Below are 18,947 nucleotides of genomic sequence, written 5' to 3'. Positions count from 1 at the left end.
ATGGTAGGTTTGACTGACATTGCATTCAACTAAGCGTTTACCTGGCCATACTCTACAACCTCCAAGTTTAACTTCCTAAATTTTTCACAAAGTTCCTTGGCTAAAATCATCAAGTTCACTGTATGACTTGTCTTCCTACTCAAAGCATCAGCTACCTAGTTCGCCTTTCCTTCGTGATACAGAATGTCTGGGTTGTAATCGGTTAGCACCTCCAGCCATCTCCTTTGCCTCATGTTCAAATGAGTCTGTGTGAATATGTATTTAAGACTCTTGTGGTCCGTATACACCTTACATCTCACACCATACAAATAGTGTCTCCAAATCTTGAGAGCAAACACTACAGCTCCTAGCTCCAAATCATGAGTAGGGTAATTCTGTTCATGTTGCTTGAGCTGCCTCGATGCATAAGCTACAACCTTCCCATTTTGCATAAGTACACACCCAAAACCATTCTTAGATGCGTCACTGTAGATTTCAAACCCCTCAGTCCCTGATGGTAAGGTTAAGACTGGTGCTGAGGTGAGTCTTCGCTTCAATTCTTGAAAAGATTGCTCACACCTCTCATCCCACTGAAACTTAGTAGTTTTCTTCATCAAATTTGTTAAGGGTTGAGCTATCCTCGAAAAGTCTTGCATAAATCTTCTATAGTATCCAGCAAGCCCTAAGAAGCTTCTCACTTCAGTTACACTTTTGGGTCTCGGCCAATCAGAAACTGCCTGAATCTTAGATGGGTCCACCGCAACTCCTTCCTTTGAGATCACATGGCCTAGAAATGCTACCTTTTCTAGCCAAAATTCACATTTTGAAAATTTGGCATACAACTTCTTTTCTCTAAGAATCTCTAACACTTTTCTTAGATGTTCTTCGTGCTCTTCTCTATCCCTCGAGTACACCAAAATATCATCTATGAACACCACCACAAATTTATCCAAATATGGCTGAAAAGTTCTATTCATGAGATCCATAAAAGCTGCCGGCGCATTAGTGAGTCCAAAAGGCATAACAGTGAACTCATAATGGCCGTATCTCGTGCGAAACGCTGTCTTTGGTATATCTTCCTCAGCAATCCTTAACTGATGCTATCCTGTCCTCAAGTCAATCTTTGAAAAGATCCCAGCACCTTTAAGCTGATCAAACAAGTCCTCAATCCTAGGCAATGGATATTTGTTCTTTATAGTGACATTATTCAACACTCGGTAGTCAATACACAACCTTAAGGATCCATCCTTCTTCCTCACAAATAAAACCGGTGCTCTCCAAGGTGACACACTTGGCCTTATATAACCCTTTTCCAGCAGCTCCTCCAACTGTACCTTCAACTCTTTCATCTCTGCTGGTGCCATTCTATATGGTGCCTTAGAAATAGCTCTAGTTCCAGGCACTAAGTCTATTTTGAAATCCATCTCCCTAATTGGTGGCATCCCTGGGATTTCATCTGGAAACACATCTTGGAATTCTCTCACCACTGGAATGTGATCTATGGACGTCTCTTCTACACTCACATCTTGCACATGGCATAAATAAATAGGGTAGCCCTTTCGGATATAAGAATGAAAAGTCATGGCTGACACAATACTAATCCCTGGTTTTGACACAACTCCCTGGTAAGAGATTCTATTCCCCTTTGGCCCCCTAAGAGACACCTTTTGGGTATGACACTCAATTCTAGCCTTATACTTGCTAAGCCAATCCATCCCCAATATCACATCAAAGTCAGTTAAGTCAAACTGAATAAGGTTAGCAAGCAACTCAGTTCCTGCAATGTTAACTGGAATGTCTTGGTATATGGATCTACAAGGAATTACCTCCCCTGAAGGAATTGTTATATTGGTTTGACACAAAGATGAAGGTTTTAAAGCATGCTTATTCACAAAATAAGTGGCTACAAAAGAATGAGATGCCCCAGAATCAAAAAGTAAGTAAGCAGGTTTTGAATTCACGAGAAAAGTACCCGTCATAACGTTGGCATTAGAGTCAACTTCACTCTGGTTCATGACATAGATTCTTCCATTACTGGTCCTACCATTGCCATTGTGGTTGCTTCCTCCGCCATTGTTGTTGTTTTGGCCATTCCCTCCTTGAGCATTGCCATTTTGGCCCTGAGAATTGTTGTTGTTGAAACGGTTGTTATAGTTTGAGTTCCTCCCATAACCACCTTTATTATTGCCATTGTTGTTACCTTGTCCATTCTGAGCCTGATTATTGCCATTCTGCTTCTTTGGGCACTCAAATTTCTTGTGACCAACCTCCTCACATTCAAAGCAAGTAAGCAAATCTCCATTGCAGTTGCGTCCTGGATGGCTCTTGTCACATTTACGGCATGGTCGATTGCGAGATCCTTGCTGATTCTGTTGTCCCTGGCCTCGGTGGTTGTTGCTTCGATTGTTGTTGTTACGACCTCCCTGCTGACCATTTCCACCATTCCCATTGCTATTACCCCCAAGGCGTGGTCTCTTGTCATAACCTTGATGGTTCGATGAGCTCTCACCATTCCCTTTCCTCTTATGCCTATCCTTAACCTCCTGCTCATGTTTCAAAATCCTTTCGATATTACAAGCTCTATTATAGGCCTCCTTATAGTTAGCAGCAGTACCAGCCCCAATCACCTTCTTTTGAATCCTAAAAGTCAATCCATCTTCAAACTTCTGAGCTTTGGATCTCTCATCAGGCACTACATTGGGACAAAACCTAGCATACTCATTAAATTTCTCAGCATACTCCTGCACACTCATACCAGCTGTTTGGTTAAACCTACTAAAATCATTGTATTTCTGCCTCTTGATATTCTCAAGAAAGAAACGATCCCTGATTGCTTTCTTAAAAGCCTCACAGTTAAAGTTCTGTTGAGCTCTTATAGTGGCTCCTTCATTTTCCCACCATATATCCGCAGCCTCACGTAAATAGAAAGTGGCTTGGTCCACCTTCTGAGCATCAGGGGTACCAGCAGCAGTAAAAATCTTGTCAAAGTCGCGTACCCAGTTCTCAACTAACATGGGATCTTCCTTCCCCATGAATAGTGGAGGTTTAAGTGCAACAAGTTTCTTAGCCATGGCAGCTTGAGGATCGTTATCATTGTTGTTGTTGTTATTCAGCTGGTTTTGCAACAACATTCCAAGATTCTGGTTCATTTGTTCAAGAGCTCTCAACCTTGCAGCAAGTTGTTCAGGAGTCTCAGCCATTTGTGCGATTCTTCTCCAACGAGACCTAGTGTAAACGTTGTAATTTTGCATACACAATCTGCACAATTTCAACACTGGTGTTACCACCACACACATTTTAACACGACTTATTAGATCGTGTGAATTGCAATTAAATTAACAACCACATTCTTTCATGTCACACATCAGCACATATAGACAAGAATTAAGCAATTTATAGAGTCGTCCAAGCATCCAAACCAAATAATGCATCAACTTAGCATTAGACTATAACTTTGCGCATTGCTTTGTGATTTCACTATCACCTGACCAAGTCATTACTAGCCTTGACTAAAGTAGGCATAAGAAAATAAGAGATTTGTTCTATATAAATACAATAGAAAAAAAATGAATTGATTTTCTTTATTAATAATCATAAAATAGCAAGGTATAAATATGTTAATCAAAATTATTTTATTGAAAAACCAGAAGAGAATGAAAATTGTCTTTGAAATACTAGTACTAAATATCTCAATAAACTACTAGTTACAAATAAACCAAAACTATAGTTTCTAGTCATAAGAAACTAGCTTTTACTTGCAAAATTAATATAAAAAATTTTTTTTTAACCAAATAAACTAAACAAAGCTTTAAAAAAAAATCAATTATTATTTTCCCCTTGACTCTCATGAGCTTCACTTTCCTGGGGCTCATCCTCCTCATCATCATCCAAGTTATAGTCAAAGTCTCGCTTGGCTTCCATCATTGCCTTTTCAAGGTAGTCCACAGTAGGGATCCATCTTCCATCATAATAATACTTATCACTTGGTTTACCATTAATATATAAGTCAACATACTTCTTTGTAAGTTGAGCATAGGGTCCCTTCCCAATTAACGTGTGTAGAAGGATTTGAGATCGCCTTTCCGGAGTAATGTAATCAGATTGGCCACCAAGTACATTGTAATGGAAGTGTTCAATGCAGAGATTTAAGCGGCGCACATAGTGTCGAATGTTTTCGTTATAATTCATACGAATCCCGTAAGGAGAATCAGGTAATAAATGTGTACTCTTCCTAGCACTCGACTTTCTTGCAGTTTTAAGTGCTCGTACCATCTAATAAAAGAAAGTAAATAACCACATAATAAGTATTAAATAAAAGTACTATAAAACACATAATTCCCTTATCGTGATTCCCACACTCACGGCTTTCCTAAGCTTAAATCAATTTTAAACTTTTATACAAATATTAAACCTAAGTCTTTAATTTAATTCATTTTAGTCCCTAAATTTTGAAAAAAAAAACCTGGCTCTGATACCAATTTGTAACACCCCCAAAATTCGAGTCCTTTAAAACAATAAGAGTAACCTTTAACTTTCAAACCGAACCATCGAACCCTGGGATTGTTACTGCTACACTTATTTTCCGTAGAAAATAAATGCAAAGCAAAATGAAATAATGTATAAATAAACTAAGTGGTCTAAGTTGTGGCAAAAAAAAAATATATATATATAGTCATTACATCAAAACTGCAATTTTTTGAAAACACTAGTTAAAAGGAAGTAATTAAACTCGGAAACAACTAAATTGTCTTAGCTATGTGATTATTCTAACGTCTCCTCACACGTAACCGAGTACCCTCTTACCAACCTGCAAAATAAATCAGAAACAAGAAAAGAGAGAGAACTCCCAAAAATCAGATAAACTGAGTAATTCCAACTCCATCCCGTAAAATAAATAATTTTAGTTCAAAACATATTACACATAATATAACTTCATAGACATCATAATACTCAACCAAGTTCAAATTATCTCATAACATATTATTACTTTATTTAAGAAAGGGAAAGAGAACGCCAGTAAGCCGGGACTAGTCCCTGTCACCACCTACTTTACAGAGGGTCGCGCGTAACCCCAAATGGCCATAAAATAAAACAGAATGTCCCTAGTGTGCACACCCCTCACTAATACCCAGTGATTAGGAGGAAGACTAACAGCAATATTCAATAATTTAAACCAACTAGTAGCAACCATAACTACTAGTGGGAAACCTGTTCTTCACCCTTTCGGGTTTCATTTCCCTTCTTAAGTTATATTTCACTGTACATTTTATTAGGTTACATTGTCCGATCACATTGCACACAAGCATTGCAATTTAATCCCGAGTAACATTATTTTAATTCCAATATTATTAGCACATAGACGTTCCACATGACATACTAATTATAACTCGATTCTCAATAGGCCTTAGAGACCATCAATTATATATAATCAATCATCTAATTCCCAAGATTATATTTATATAAAAAAAATAACTCATACGATAACAAATAATCATATTTTTTTTTTTGAAATTACATATACTATTTCACAAAATAGAAAAAAAAACTCATATATAATATATATGATTCCATATTATCATACGATAGCACACTCATCACATATAATTACATAAGCACGAATTTGACACATAATATTTCAAAACAATTTCCTAACGGGATTCTAAAGATGATGGACATTGAAAATTACCTTGATCGTGCGTAAAATCTCAAGGTAATTAACCTCCGAAACGTTCACCTAGTAGCCTCCGTCTACAAATAAATAGATGATAGAACTAAATTAGTTTGACTCGTATAGCTAATAATCTAATACGAAGTTAGTATTAGTACGAGGGAAAAAAATAGACAAATTCTTATAAGTATATGTTAGGTGAGAAAATTAGAGGTAAAGAGTAATAAGTAGTAGTGGTCCACTATTACATCTTCCTCCTACTCTGCAAATCCTACGCATGCACCAACTCCAAACTCTCTAAAAAAAATCAATGGTGTCTACTTCAATGGTGTCTACTTTTGGCAGAAAGAAAATCACTCTACTCTTTGATGAAATCTTAGTTCGTTAATTACAGAAAGTTTACAAAAAAAAATGAGTGGGTAAGACTTGAAATCATGAAAAGGCTTAGTGTTAGAGTATCAATTAGGGAACCATCGCTTACCGACGAGAGATTGATCGGGAATGACGACTGGGTAAATTGAAAGAGCTGAGTGTGGTATTAGATTTAGGATTTTGGGGTATATATATATATATATATATATATATATATATATATATATATATATATATATATATATATATATATATATATATATATATATATATATATATATATATATATTAAAAGCTTAGGTTGAACTTCTCTAGAATATTCATAAGATAAGACTCGATTTAGATTGAGTTTGTTGCAAATTCCTAAAGATAAGCTTCAATCTTAATTATTTTATCAAATTTCAAAATCGGTTTCCAAAGGATCATAAATCAGTTTTTTTTTTTTTTTTTTTTTTTTTTTTTTTTTTTTTTTTAAATACTAAACCGAAAATAGAAGAAAAATATTTATATATATATATATATTTGAAAAAAATAAATTATAAATTTATAATTCATACTTACTAGAAAATTTTGGGGTATTACATTTTCCCCCTCTTTGATGTACTGGCCATTGAGAGTGAAGGGATAAGGATCCATGGCCACTTCCATCTTCATGGTTTGAGCATTGTTGCGAGCTTTCATCTTCGAGAGAGCTTGTTTCACATCTTCCTTTGTTGGTTTGAACCCCAAGCCAAAGGTGTCTTTCTTGGGTGCACCAGGGTGACCCCAGAGTTCAACCATCTTCTTCTTAAGTCCAAGGGTCATTCCAGGGAAATGCCCTTGCTTCTTCATGATTGCGTTGATGTTGGTATTTGAATAGGAATCAAACTCGAGGTGACATTTCTCCTCTTCTTCAATCATAAGGACATCGTCTAGCGAAAATCCCCAGAGATCCTCGTCTTATTCATCATGTTCGACATGGACAATGGGAGTGTCAATAACTTGAATACGCATAGGAGAAGCATCAATGGTGATTGGAACCCCTCCAACTATGGCTTTTACTTTTTGGTGCAGCGATGACGGGATCGCCTTTAGCTCATGAAGCCAAGCACGACCTAACAACAGATTAAAAGAGGCCTTAATGTCCACCACCTGAAACTTGGTGCGACGTTCAATGGCTCCAATAGTTATGTTTAACATGATAGCACCCACGGCTTGACGGCGAGTATTATCATAAGCACGAATTATTCATTTTTTATGCCCAACTTCTTTGCAGTACGCAGTGGGTATACATTGATTGTTGAGCCATTATCAACTAGGCTCATGGGAACATTCATCTGCCTACACACCACATTGAGGTGTAAGGCCTTGTTATGTTGATCCCCTTTCGGGGGCAAATCCTTATTAGAAAAGGAAATCATATTATTGGTACTTGCACTACTACATTTTTGACCTATTGCAACCCCCAAATCCGTTGTATTAGACATCAAAATCTGTAGGCCTAATGCAACGGCCACGTACCGTGGCATCTGCTGGCGCTGCAGTAAGTCTAATGCAACGGCACATGACACCTAATGCCACGGCATCAATGTTCTGTTGCGTTAGATCAATACCTGATGCAACGACAACATTATTGTCGTGGCATTAGCTATAATACCTAATGCCACGGTTCATATACCCTAATGCCACAATTCCATGTACCTAATGCCACAGTGCATATACCTAATGCCAATAATAATAATAATAATAATAATAATAATAATAATAATAAGGGTGCGATTAGGGTGCGATTAGGGTGCGATCAGGTTTCTCGTCCTCGTCAATAATCCGGCAGTTTCCACGTTAGTTTTCCGGCAGGTTCATCGGCGGCTTCTGCAGCGGTGGTCCGGCATATATAGGGGCAGCAACGACTCTGTTTTCTCGTTCAATTTGGTGTTGTTTTAGGGCGTAATTCAGGCAGTTTCCTGGCGGTTTTCAGGCGAATTTTCTGGTGTATTTTTGGTGCAGCGTCGGGTTCTGTGATCGTCATAAAGCGGCTTTCTATTCAGGTCTATTTTCTGGTTTGTTCTGGCAGTTTGTGGGCAGTTTTGGGTGTTTTTGGGTGCAATTTCAGGCGATTTTCAGGCGAAAATTGGGTGTATTTCCTTGCTGTTTTCTGGTCAGTTTTCTGGTCGGTTTTTGGGTAGTTTGGCAGCCGTTTATTGATCAGTTTCGGGAAGGTTTTTGGGTTGTTTTCTGGTGCGTTTTCTGGTGTGTTTCAGGCATTTTGCTTGCTGTTTTCTGGTCAGTTTTCTGGTCAGTTTTTGGGCAGTTTGGTAGCCGTTTTTTTTTATCAGTTTCGGGAAGGTTTTTTTGGTTGTTTTCTGGTGCGTTTCTAGCGGGTTTTCTGGTGCTTTTCAGGTGGATTCTGCAGTCGGTTCAGTGGTTTTTTGGGTGTGTTTTTGCAGTGGTTCAGCGGAGGTTCTTCGTTGGTTTCTATTTTGGGTTTCGGTGATCAATATTTCCAGTGATTTTTCGATATTGGGGGCTGTTTTGGAGCAGTTTTGGGTGCTGTTTTTGCAGCAGTTTCTGGTGCAGTTTCTTGTCTAGTTTCGGCAGCTCTTGGGTGCAGTTTTGGGTTCTGGTGCTCTTTTGGGCGTATTTCAGTTTTGGGTGGTGCAAGTCATCTATGTCGGCTGCCGTTGTGAAGTTTCATTGTCCCTTTGTGGGTCTTAGTGGTTGTCAAGATGGGAGTGGAAATGGCCTTACTCGACGTTCTCTAATTAGGCATCTTAGTGATCGTCATTGTTGTATCGGTGCGCGAGATATCACCCGACATTCTCTAACTTCTAATTTAGCAGTTTATAATGAGGCAGAAGTTACTTTTAGGCGTATGGGGATTTGGTTATGTGGAGTTTGCTATAAAACGCACACGTTTCGTTCTAAGTGTCGTCATGATAGGGATGAGGATGTTTCGCCCCCTGATGAAGGAGATGGTATTGTTCGTTTTGTGCTTCATAATTTCACCAAGCCGCAAGCTCCTTCTTCTCCTGCTCGAGTTGGTCATGTGGATGGTGAGGTGCGAGATCATAACGGTGGTTTTGATGTGGCTCTCCTTGATTGTTTTTTCTCTAAGGGGTTTCGCACTGTTAAGTCTATCCCTCCCAAGTGTCGTTTGGGGTTTTCTCGGGTTCTGAAAGGTGCTCTTGATAAGGTGATCTCTAAGCCTGATGACATTTCTAATTGGGTCTCTTTGTTGGTGTTACCTCTTTGCATCCTTAAAATCTTTCGCCCTCGGAGTAGTCGTGAGTCTCGGTCTGCGGTAAGACGTCGGCATCAGGAAGAGAGTATTTCCCGTGCTATTTGTTCTTGGAATGTAGCGGGTGGTAATTTGCAGCTTGTGAGGGAAATTTTGGCGGAGGAATCTCCTACTTTGTCGGTGGTTGATGATGAGGACTTTGATTTGGAGGAGCGTAATATAAAGCAGTGTCGTAGGAAGATTTGCGATGGCCATTACACTGCTGCAGTTCGGGTTCTTTCTTCTTCAGGCGTTGCTCCTTATAATGACGCCACTCTTGCGGATTTACTGTCCAAGCACCCTTCATCTCCAGCTCCATCCTTGCCTGATATACCTATTGATCACCTTCATCTCGTAACGACTTCTGCTGTTGTTTTGGATCGGATTAAGAGCTTCCCCCGTGGCACATCATGTGGTAGGGATGGTTTGCGTGCTCAACATCTTATGGATTGCTTAAGTGGTGCAGCTGTGGCAGTCTCAGATGAGTTGGTTGACTCTATTACCGGGGTGGTTAATATCTTTCTAGCTGGAAGATGTCCTATGGAATTAGGAGAGTACATTGCTAGTGCTCCTCTTACGCCACTTGTCAAGCCCGGTGGTGGTATCCGTCCTATTGCTGTGGGTACGGTTTGGCGGCGTCTCGTTTCGAAGGTGGGTGCTGTTATGGTTGGTCAGTCTTTAGGGAGTTACTTTGATGGCCTTCAATTTGGTGTTGGGGTTTCTTCAGGTGGTGAGGCAATTCTTCATGCGGTGAATCGGTTAATTGAGGATCGTGGTTCTGATGTGGGTCTATCTATGTTGTTGGTGGATTTTCAAAATGCCTTCAATCTGGTTGATCGTTCGGTCATGTTAAGTGAGGTACGTCGCCGTTGTCCAGGCATTTCGCGATGGGTTGAATTCTGCTATTCTAATCCAGCCAGGTTGTACTATGGGGACTAAACCTTATGGTCATCTCAAGGGGTGCAGCAGGGTGATCCCCTTGGTCCTTTGCTTTTTTCTTTGGTTTTACAACCTCTGGTGTGTAAAATTAGAGAGACTTTTGATGTATGTCTTCAGGCTTGGTATTTAGATGACGGCACGATTATTGGAGACACTTTGGTGGTGGGGCAAGTTCTGCAGTTGATTATGGAGGAAGGACCTCGTTCTGGGTTATGTCTTAACGTGGAAAAAACTGAAGTTTTCTGGCCTACGGAAGACCCTCGAAGCAGGCTGGTGGGTGTCTTTCCGCCTAATATTGCTCGACCTTTGCGTGGTGTTAGGTTGCTTGGAGGTCCCGCTAGTTCCGATTCTGGTTTCTGTGGTGAGCTTGTGATGCAGAGGGTGACCAAGACCATTGCCCTTATGGATAAGGTCGCTATGCTAGATGATCCTCAGTGTGAACTGTTGTTACTTAGGGCATGTACTGGAGTTTCAAAACTCTACTTTGCATTACGTACTTGTCCTCCTAGTACTTTTGAGGTAGCTCAGCGCACTTTTGATGGAGCTCTTCGATCTTCCTTGGAGCGTATTGTTACCGCTTCGGGGCCTGGGTTTGGTGATTGGCAGTGGCGGCTTGCCACCTTACCATTTGCGTTTGGAGGGCTTGGTGTTTATTCTGCAGGTGATGTTCGTCACTATGCTTTTCTTGCTTCTCGGTTGCAGTCTGCTGGGTTGCAGACACAACTTCTTCGGCATACTGGCATTGTTGGTCTTGGACGAGCCTTTGAGGATGCGTTGTGTCTGTTTAATGGAATAGTGGAGTCTGACATTTTGAGTAATCCGAGTGAGGTCGCTGCCCCTAAACTCATGAAGAAATTGGCAGATATGTATTTCACAAAGATTACCGCTTCTGCAGAATCTGCTTATTCTTTAACTCCTCGACAATCAGCATTGTGGAAATCACAGCAGGGTGATCACACCTCTGCTTGGCTTCGGGCGGTTCCTATTTCGGGGTTGGGTCAGACGATGAACGCCAAGACTTATCGCTGTGTGTTGTCCTATCGGTTGGGTGTTCCATTGTTCTCTATCTCGACGTCGTGCTCTGCTTGTTCGAGGGTTTTTGCTGGAGATATTTTCGGTGATCACGCGGTGTCTTGTGCTGGTATTGTGGGTATTAAACATCGGCATAATGTTGTTCGGGATACCCTTGTTGATGTTTGTTATCGTTCTGGGATTTCAGCGAGAAAAGAGGTTGACATTGGGTTGGCTGGAGGGAACGACGAGGCCCTCAGACCTGCGGATGTGTTACTTTATTCATGGGATCGTGGTCGCGATGTCTGTATTGATTTGACAGGGTCTTCTCCTTTGACACAGTCAGGGCTATCTGACTTTATTCCTGGGCGGGTTGTGGCTGATGCTGCTCATCGGAAGCGGGTTAAGTATGAAGCTCGATGTCAGGCGATTGGATATGGTTTCATTCCCTTCTCCTTTTCTTCGCTTGGGGAATTAGAGAAGGAGGGTGTTGCGTTACTGAAGCGGATTCAGAGGTTCTCGATGACGCAAGACATTGGGGCTCGTGCTGCAGCTCATATCTTCACTAGGGTAGGATTTGCTATAGCTAGAGGAGTGGGGGCCCAGATTGTATCTCGGCTTCCCACTAATTTATTGTAGGTTGTATGCCTTTTGTTTTTGATAATAATAATAATAATAATAATAATAATAATAATAATAATAATAATAATAATAATAATAATAATAATAATAATAATAATATGGATAAGGTCGCTATGCTAGATGATCCTCAGTGTGAACTGTTGTTACTTAGGGCATGTACTGGAGTTTCAAAACTCTACTTTGCATTACGTACTTGTCCTCCAAGTACTTTTGAGGTAGCTCAGCGCACTTTTGATGGAGCTCTTCGATCTTCCTTGGAGCGTATTGTTACCGCTTCGGGGCCTGGGTTTGGTGATTGGTAGTGGCGGCTTGCCACCTTACCATTTGCGTTTGGAGGGCTTGGTGTTTATTTTGCAGGTGATGTTCGTCGCTATGCTTTTCTTGCTTCTCGGTTGCAGTCTGCTGGGTTGCAGACACAACTTCTTCGGCATACTAGCATTGTTGGTCTTGGACGAGCCTTTGAGGATGCGTTGTGTCTGTTTAATGGAACAGTGGAGTCTGACATTTTGAGTAATCCGAGTGAGGTCGCTGCCCCTAAACTCATGAAGAAATTGGCAGATATGTATTTCACAAAGATTACCGCTTCTGCCGAATCTGCTTATTCTTTAACTCCTCGACAATCAGCATTGTGGAAATCACAGCAGGGTGATCACACCTCTGCTTGGCTTCGGGCGGTTCCTATTTCGGGGTTGGGTCAGACGATGAACGCCAAGACTTATCGCTGTGTGTTGTCCTATCGGTTGGGTGTTCCATTGTTCTCTATCTCGACGTCGTGCTCTGCTTGTTCGAGGGTTTTTGCTGGAGATATTTTCGGTGATCACGCGGTGTCTTGTGCTGGTATTGTGGGTATTAAACATCGGCATAATGTTGTTCGGGATACCCTTGTTGATGTTTGCTATCGTTCTGGGATTTCAGCGAGAAAAGAGGTTGACATTGGGTTGGCTGGAGGGAACGGCGAGGCCCTCAGACCTGCGGATGTGTTACTTTATTCATGGGATCGTGGTCGCGATGTCTGTGTTGATTTGACAGGGTCTTCTCCTTTGACACAGTCAGGGCTATCTGACTTTATTCCTGGGCGGGTTGTGGCTGATGCTACTCATCGGAAGCGGGTTAAGTATGAAGCTCGATGTCAGGCGATTGGATATGGTTTCATTCCCTTCTCCTTTTCTTCGCTTGGGGAATTAGAGAAGGAGGCTATTGCGTTACTGAAGCGGATTCAGAGTTTCTCGACGACGCAAGACATTGGGGCTCATGCTGCAGCTCATATCTTCACTAGGGTAGGATTTGCTATAGCTAGAGGAGTGGGGGCCCAGATTGTATCTCGGCTTCTCACTAATTTATTGTAGGTTGTATGACTTTTGTTTTTGAGATATAATAATAATAATAATAATAATAATAATAATAATAATAATAATAATAATAATAATAATAATAATAATAATAATAATAATATTATTATTATTATTATTATTATTATTATATGAACACCATGCGTGCAATAATGTCAAAACTTATTTATAATAATAATAATAATACAATTCAGATTAGAATTTTCAAAAAAAAAACATCAGAATTTTATTAATATAAATAAAAAGTTTGTACATTATTATGTATAAGGGAAAATTACAAATTTAAATTATCACTATTAAACTAAGAAAAAAAATTTAAAACTAAATCATTTTGTCTGATATTTTGGGGAATTGTTTGGACCGCATTATCATTTCTTTCTCTCATTCTTGCTCCTCCTCTTTGCCTCCCAATAGCATCAATTTCATCAATGAACACAATGCAATTCAAAATAATACCTGAAAAATATAAAAATTTAATCCAAAGCAGTTAAGCATATAGTCAACTATTATATATAGAAGGCAATTAAACAAGGCAATTCAATGATAAAGTACCTGCCAGGGCTGCCATAATAGATTGAAGCAAGCTGAACCCTTGGTCTGATGGATCTCATGTAGCTATAAGCATCCTCATGGAGTCATTTGCTTGTGTTGCTCCTGCACACGAAACATAAAATATGAAGCAAAGGCACAGTAGCAGTAATTCAATCAACTTAGGTACTTGGTGAAGTAAAGCCCAAACCAAGTAACATAGGACAAATGTACATAAGTCATCCACCCATGAGACGCATTTCCTTGGAAAATGATAAGCAAAAGATTAAGCACAATATAATTCACTAGAGAAAGAAAGAACTATATTAATCAGATCTCGTAATGCAGTGTCAACCACCAACTAAAATAGTATTAACTTCTCTATAGCACATTATCACAGTATGTCAATAAGATAACAAACATGATTTAATAAGTTGATAGCAAGCATTCTCTAAAATGCCCAAACTATCCAATCCATGTCCCTTAAAAAAAGATTAAATAGAAATAGAAGAAAAAGGAGGCAGCAAGTTTAAAGTTAGCCTCTACACCAGCTTAGAGCATACATTCTGAGTAGAAGTAGAGTTGCATATATTTGGGCACCCAGACCGCATTTCAGCAACCCAAAAGTATAAGTTCTGAAAAGTCGACTAAGTTCAGCTTATAGCTATAGGTTCAATAAAGAGCAACATATAATTTAAATAACATAAATTTGAAGTTTAGAAGTTCATAACTCTCAGATGTAATCAACACATTCTTAAACCCCAACATCAATCAACATATAACTAGAGCCTCAAATCAATACGTACAAACTATATTTTAATACCCATATAAAATGTCACATTATCTATCAAGCAAATTAACACCAAAAAAATGACCCATAATTTGCAAAAATAATAAAGTTCTAAACACAAAACAGAGACAAAAACAAATATAGAAACAAAGCTTAAAAATCTGATTCTAACACAAAATCTGGTCAAGTGACCACCACAACAACAATCAACCAATGTAAATTCAACTAAACTTTATTCATGATAAACCCATAAATCACTTAACACATGATTTCATATTTCCAAGGGTTGATAATTATAGTTTCAGCCAAGTATAATCCTCAAGTTTTAATATAAAACTCTCTTAAAAGGTTCATAATAACATGGCCACTTCTCATAAAATCAAGAGTAACAACAAAATTCAGCAGATTAACAAAACCAACAAATTAACCTGATATCTAGTAGTAGTTCACAGGTCAACATGCTTTACAAGATAATGCACTCAATACTAATGACATAGTAGTAAGCTCATAGACAAGCAATAAGTCCATCTTTAATCTTCAATTACTCAAAATATAATCAATATCACAAAATTAGACACATACTTATACAATCGACACCGAATAAGTCTATGAACATTTTCTTTAAATAAAAAATAAACAAAGCATAAGACTATATGTAGGGAATATTTCAAGCCATCCCAAGCTTGAACCCCACTGTGATCATACACTTAAGCATGGTGGCGTCCAAAGGGAAGGAAGTTAGAGCAAAAGAGTCGCCAACAAGTTTTAGGAACTTGTAAACCGTTCACAAGGTGAAGATTACACCCCTTAACGATCCAGGAGATCGTCAACTCCAAAAGGTCTTGAACCAAATAGGGTTCGGGGATGAAGGTACAAATCCAACCTAAAAGAGATCGAACCTGCCCTAAAAATAGGCCTCTACTTCATTCTTCTCATATTCATGTGCGCTTTCTGACTAGCATGCAAACAATAGGTTAACCCTAAACATGTTCATCTATGTTGGTTGAATTTAATGCACAAACAAAACTATTATTGGCGATCACTTGAATTATAATCAAATTAACCCTAAACAAGATTATTAATTATCTTATTAAGCGTGATTACAAGTACAAATTCCCTTTAAACCTGCATAAAAAGCGTGATCAAGCAATAACAATAATAATATATATCAAGCAACATAATAATCATCATAATTATAATCATAATCATGTTAAGGCATAATATTAATAGCAAGATCCTAGGCATGATACTAACAAGATTAATAACAAACCCTAGCATGTCACTAAACATTAAAGATCAAAGCTTTAGCCCTAACATGATACTAACATGCTATTAGAAAAGAGTAAAAGGCACCCTAAACATGATACTAGAAAACAATAAATAACATCCTAACATGATACTATGAATTAAACAAATTTAAACATGCTTTCTACAAGAATAAAGCAATAAGATTACATACTTTGATGCCTCGTATCTCTTTCTAATAACAAAAAACATGCGTTAGTAACTTCAAGGAAAATATAAAATCAAACAATTAAATCAAATAATTGAAAAAGAGATTAGGGACCAAACCCTCAGAAATTATAACCTTTCACGTCTAGGGCGAAAGCAACTTCGAACTCGGCTAGGTGTGTCTAGATCTCGTGAATGCGGAATTTTGTAAGAGGGAAGGTTTAGAAAAAGAATAGAGAAAGATTCTAGCTTTAGAGAGAAAGATGTGAGATTGTTATAGATTGTAGATGAATAAAAACGGAGGTTAAGGACCCTATTTATAAGAAAACAGTCCGGAAATAGGTAGAATTTGATAAGGAATAAAACTCCACTCTGTCGCTGCAAAACCGACCTTGTCGCCAGGCGACAGCCTCGATTTCTACGCGCTTTCAAACACGGAGCCCACATATGAATCAAAATTGATTTGTAAAGTCCGTATGAAAATCGAAATCATATTTTTCATAAAATAATATTTTATTCCAAATAAAACTTATCAAAAAATATAATTATTAATTCTAATCTTATTAGGATTAAAGTGAACCTTCTAAAGAATTCTAAAAGACTATAATCAATTTTAATAACTTTAGGAATAATAATTAACATTGGGCCCTCCCTTAGATCATTGGGCCGCATGTAAAGATCAAACCGGGCCCAGTTTAGTATTTTGGCCATAACTTCCTCATTATTCATCGGAATTGGGCTTATAATATATCGTTGGAAAGCTCTTTGCAAGCCCCATCCAACTACACTATTATTGGACCCTTGTCGTGGAACAAACTAAACTGGATTGACTGTTTTTATAAAATAGAGTTGTTTTCGAAAACAGAAAGAAAGAATTTAATAAAAACTAACCGCAACACTTGACCTTTCACACTTTCACCTTATTTGATTATCATTCGACGCAAAAGGTATTCATCACTGGGTTTGGTTTTGGGGAGACACATTTGGGTGTCTACACTATAAGAATTACTTCGTACATGTTTCTACCTGGGAGGTCTAGTAGTTGGTGATGGCAAAGTGATCTCTATAAAAACCATCCACATCTTTAGTTGCATGCAAGGTGAAAAAGGAATCTGCATTTTCTAGTGCTGATGTTGTTCCCTTCTCTAAGTAATATTTCACCAATTCCCATTCATATTACAACAAATTATTAGCTTTCTCTCCAACATTTTCGACAACATTTGATAAAATTAAAATGGGGCAAGATTTGATTTCTGCACTAGTATCATTATCAGCATAAAGGCAGGTAAGGATGAAATAGTAGGTAGGCAACAACTTAAAGACATGCACAGGGAAAAAAAACTAGAAAATTGAAGGTCGTAAAAACTATCTTACCAATTAAATATTACAGTACTTTCTAATCAAAATAATACACTCAAAAATTCCTATAAAAGATGTAATAATCATATAATTGCCTTCAAAAATTAAAAAAAAAAACACATCAGTGAGCTGTTATCAATTAAACACATCTATATAATTAAAATTATTTACTTTAGCTAACCCCAAAATAGCAATAATCACCATTTCTAAATTGAAAACTCAAAAAGTTACTTAATAAAAAGAAAATTTATAATAGATGAGTTACCAGAAGGTGTAGCAACAACTAATTTAAGAACAAAACCTTGAACACAGTCGCCATAAGAGTTTTGCAATATGAGAAAAATTAATTTTTGTTCTTCTTCCTACTATGATGTTCTATCTCCTCTTTTTGACTGGGCTATTTTTGGAGGGATACCGTAAGAGTGTTGAAGGCATAGGCCCACCACACACCAGCGCGACAGAACGTCGGTAATTGAAAGTGCCGCACCAGATCTACGAACCCTTGGTGCTCCTCATTACGAGATAACCAAAATCTATAAGTTATAGGAAACCCTAACTATGTGGACTGAAAATCCACCAAAAAATGAAGAAAAATGTGAATTTCTACTTATCCAATCTGATTTTTGAAAGAATTTAGGGATTTTACTTTTTTTTTTTAAGGAGGATTTTTAAATTTTTCTAGAAGAACAGGAATTTGGAGATATTTTAATTTGTAACTCTGATATTGGAGATAAGAGAAAAGCGGGGGCTTAAATATTTGGAGGTTTCAGTTCGAATTTCGAAATTTTGGGTAAAAAATACGGAGGGAGAGAATATAAGGTTGAAAATTTTACACCCGTTGTGTTAGCTCTTGTTGCCATTGCGTTAGCCCAACCTAATGCCACGGCATATAATGGACCGTTGCATTATAATTGACCGTTGTATTAGCTTATCCTACCATTGCATCAGGCTACCTATTGCGATGACACTAAATTGGGCGTTGTATTAGCTCATGTTTTGGCGTTGCGTTTGATCGTAAATGTAGTAGTGTTGGCAATTCAGTAGTGAGAAAGCTGACTAGCCCTTGAGGAGTCATGTCACTATCAACTCTTATCTTCACCAGAGCATTCATCACAACCTTTCGATACTCGTGGGAGGTAGCCAAAAGATTCCATACATTCATTTCCACCTTAGTCTTTTGTAGTTGCTTGATCATGTCGTTGCTTACAGGGTCGATGGGATCAACTATTGGTTGTGCTTCCAGTGGAGGTGGAGGTGGACTAGGTTGTTGCAACCTTCCATTCCCAGTGAGAACTTTGACCTCAAGGTCCCCCCAAACATCTTCACTAGTGCCAAGAGATGAACAGGCTATATCTTTGAGATAAATGTCTTCATCGTCGTTATCCCAAACTCCATTCACTTCTTCATAGCTTGAAACAAAAACAACTTCTGGTAGAGGTTCATTCACAGATTGAATGAGTAGTGACGGATCAAAGGAGACTTCACCTCCCGTGATAGCCAAAGTATCAGAAAGAGGACCTGTTTGAATATTGGGCTTCTTACCCCCTGGAGGGATAGGAAGCTGATTAGCATCAATCAGGTCTTGGATCGCATCCTTCAGCC

The 18,947-nt window shown here is 38.5% G+C and overlaps 1 protein-coding gene and 1 long non-coding RNA gene across 4 annotated transcripts; both read right to left on the bottom strand.

The window, feature by feature from the left end:
• Positions 1–1,079: 1,079 nt before the first annotated feature.
• On the bottom strand, positions 1,080–3,179 carry LOC145584109 (uncharacterized). Its single transcript, XM_081641033.1, has one exon. The coding sequence runs from the start codon at positions 3,177–3,179 to the stop codon at positions 1,080–1,082; it is 2,100 nt and encodes a 699-aa protein (XP_081497159.1).
• Positions 3,180–13,417: 10,238 nt separating this feature from the next.
• LOC145585144 (uncharacterized) lies at positions 13,418–18,115 on the bottom strand. 3 transcript variants are annotated; one of them, XR_014100573.1, is made up of 4 exons: positions 17,611–18,115; positions 15,994–17,131; positions 13,769–13,870; positions 13,418–13,672 (listed from the first exon to the last, which is right to left on the bottom strand). It is a non-coding gene; the product is annotated as an uncharacterized LOC145585144 (long non-coding RNA). The 3 variants fall into 3 exon arrangements; XR_014100574.1 differs by lacking the exon at positions 17,611–18,115 and having other exon boundaries at positions 15,994–16,010; positions 17,013–17,600; XR_014100572.1 differs by lacking the exon at positions 17,611–18,115 and having other exon boundaries at positions 15,994–17,600.
• Between the last annotated feature and the right edge of the window lie 832 nt (positions 18,116–18,947).

This window comes from Chenopodium album, chromosome 16 (assembly GCF_948465745.1).
Source record: "Chenopodium album chromosome 16, dcCheAlbu1.1, whole genome shotgun sequence".
NCBI classification, from domain to species: domain Eukaryota; kingdom Viridiplantae; phylum Streptophyta; class Magnoliopsida; order Caryophyllales; family Amaranthaceae; genus Chenopodium; species Chenopodium album.
The sequence above is the reverse complement of the archived record's forward strand: the minus strand, read 5'-3'. Positions and strand labels throughout refer to the sequence as shown.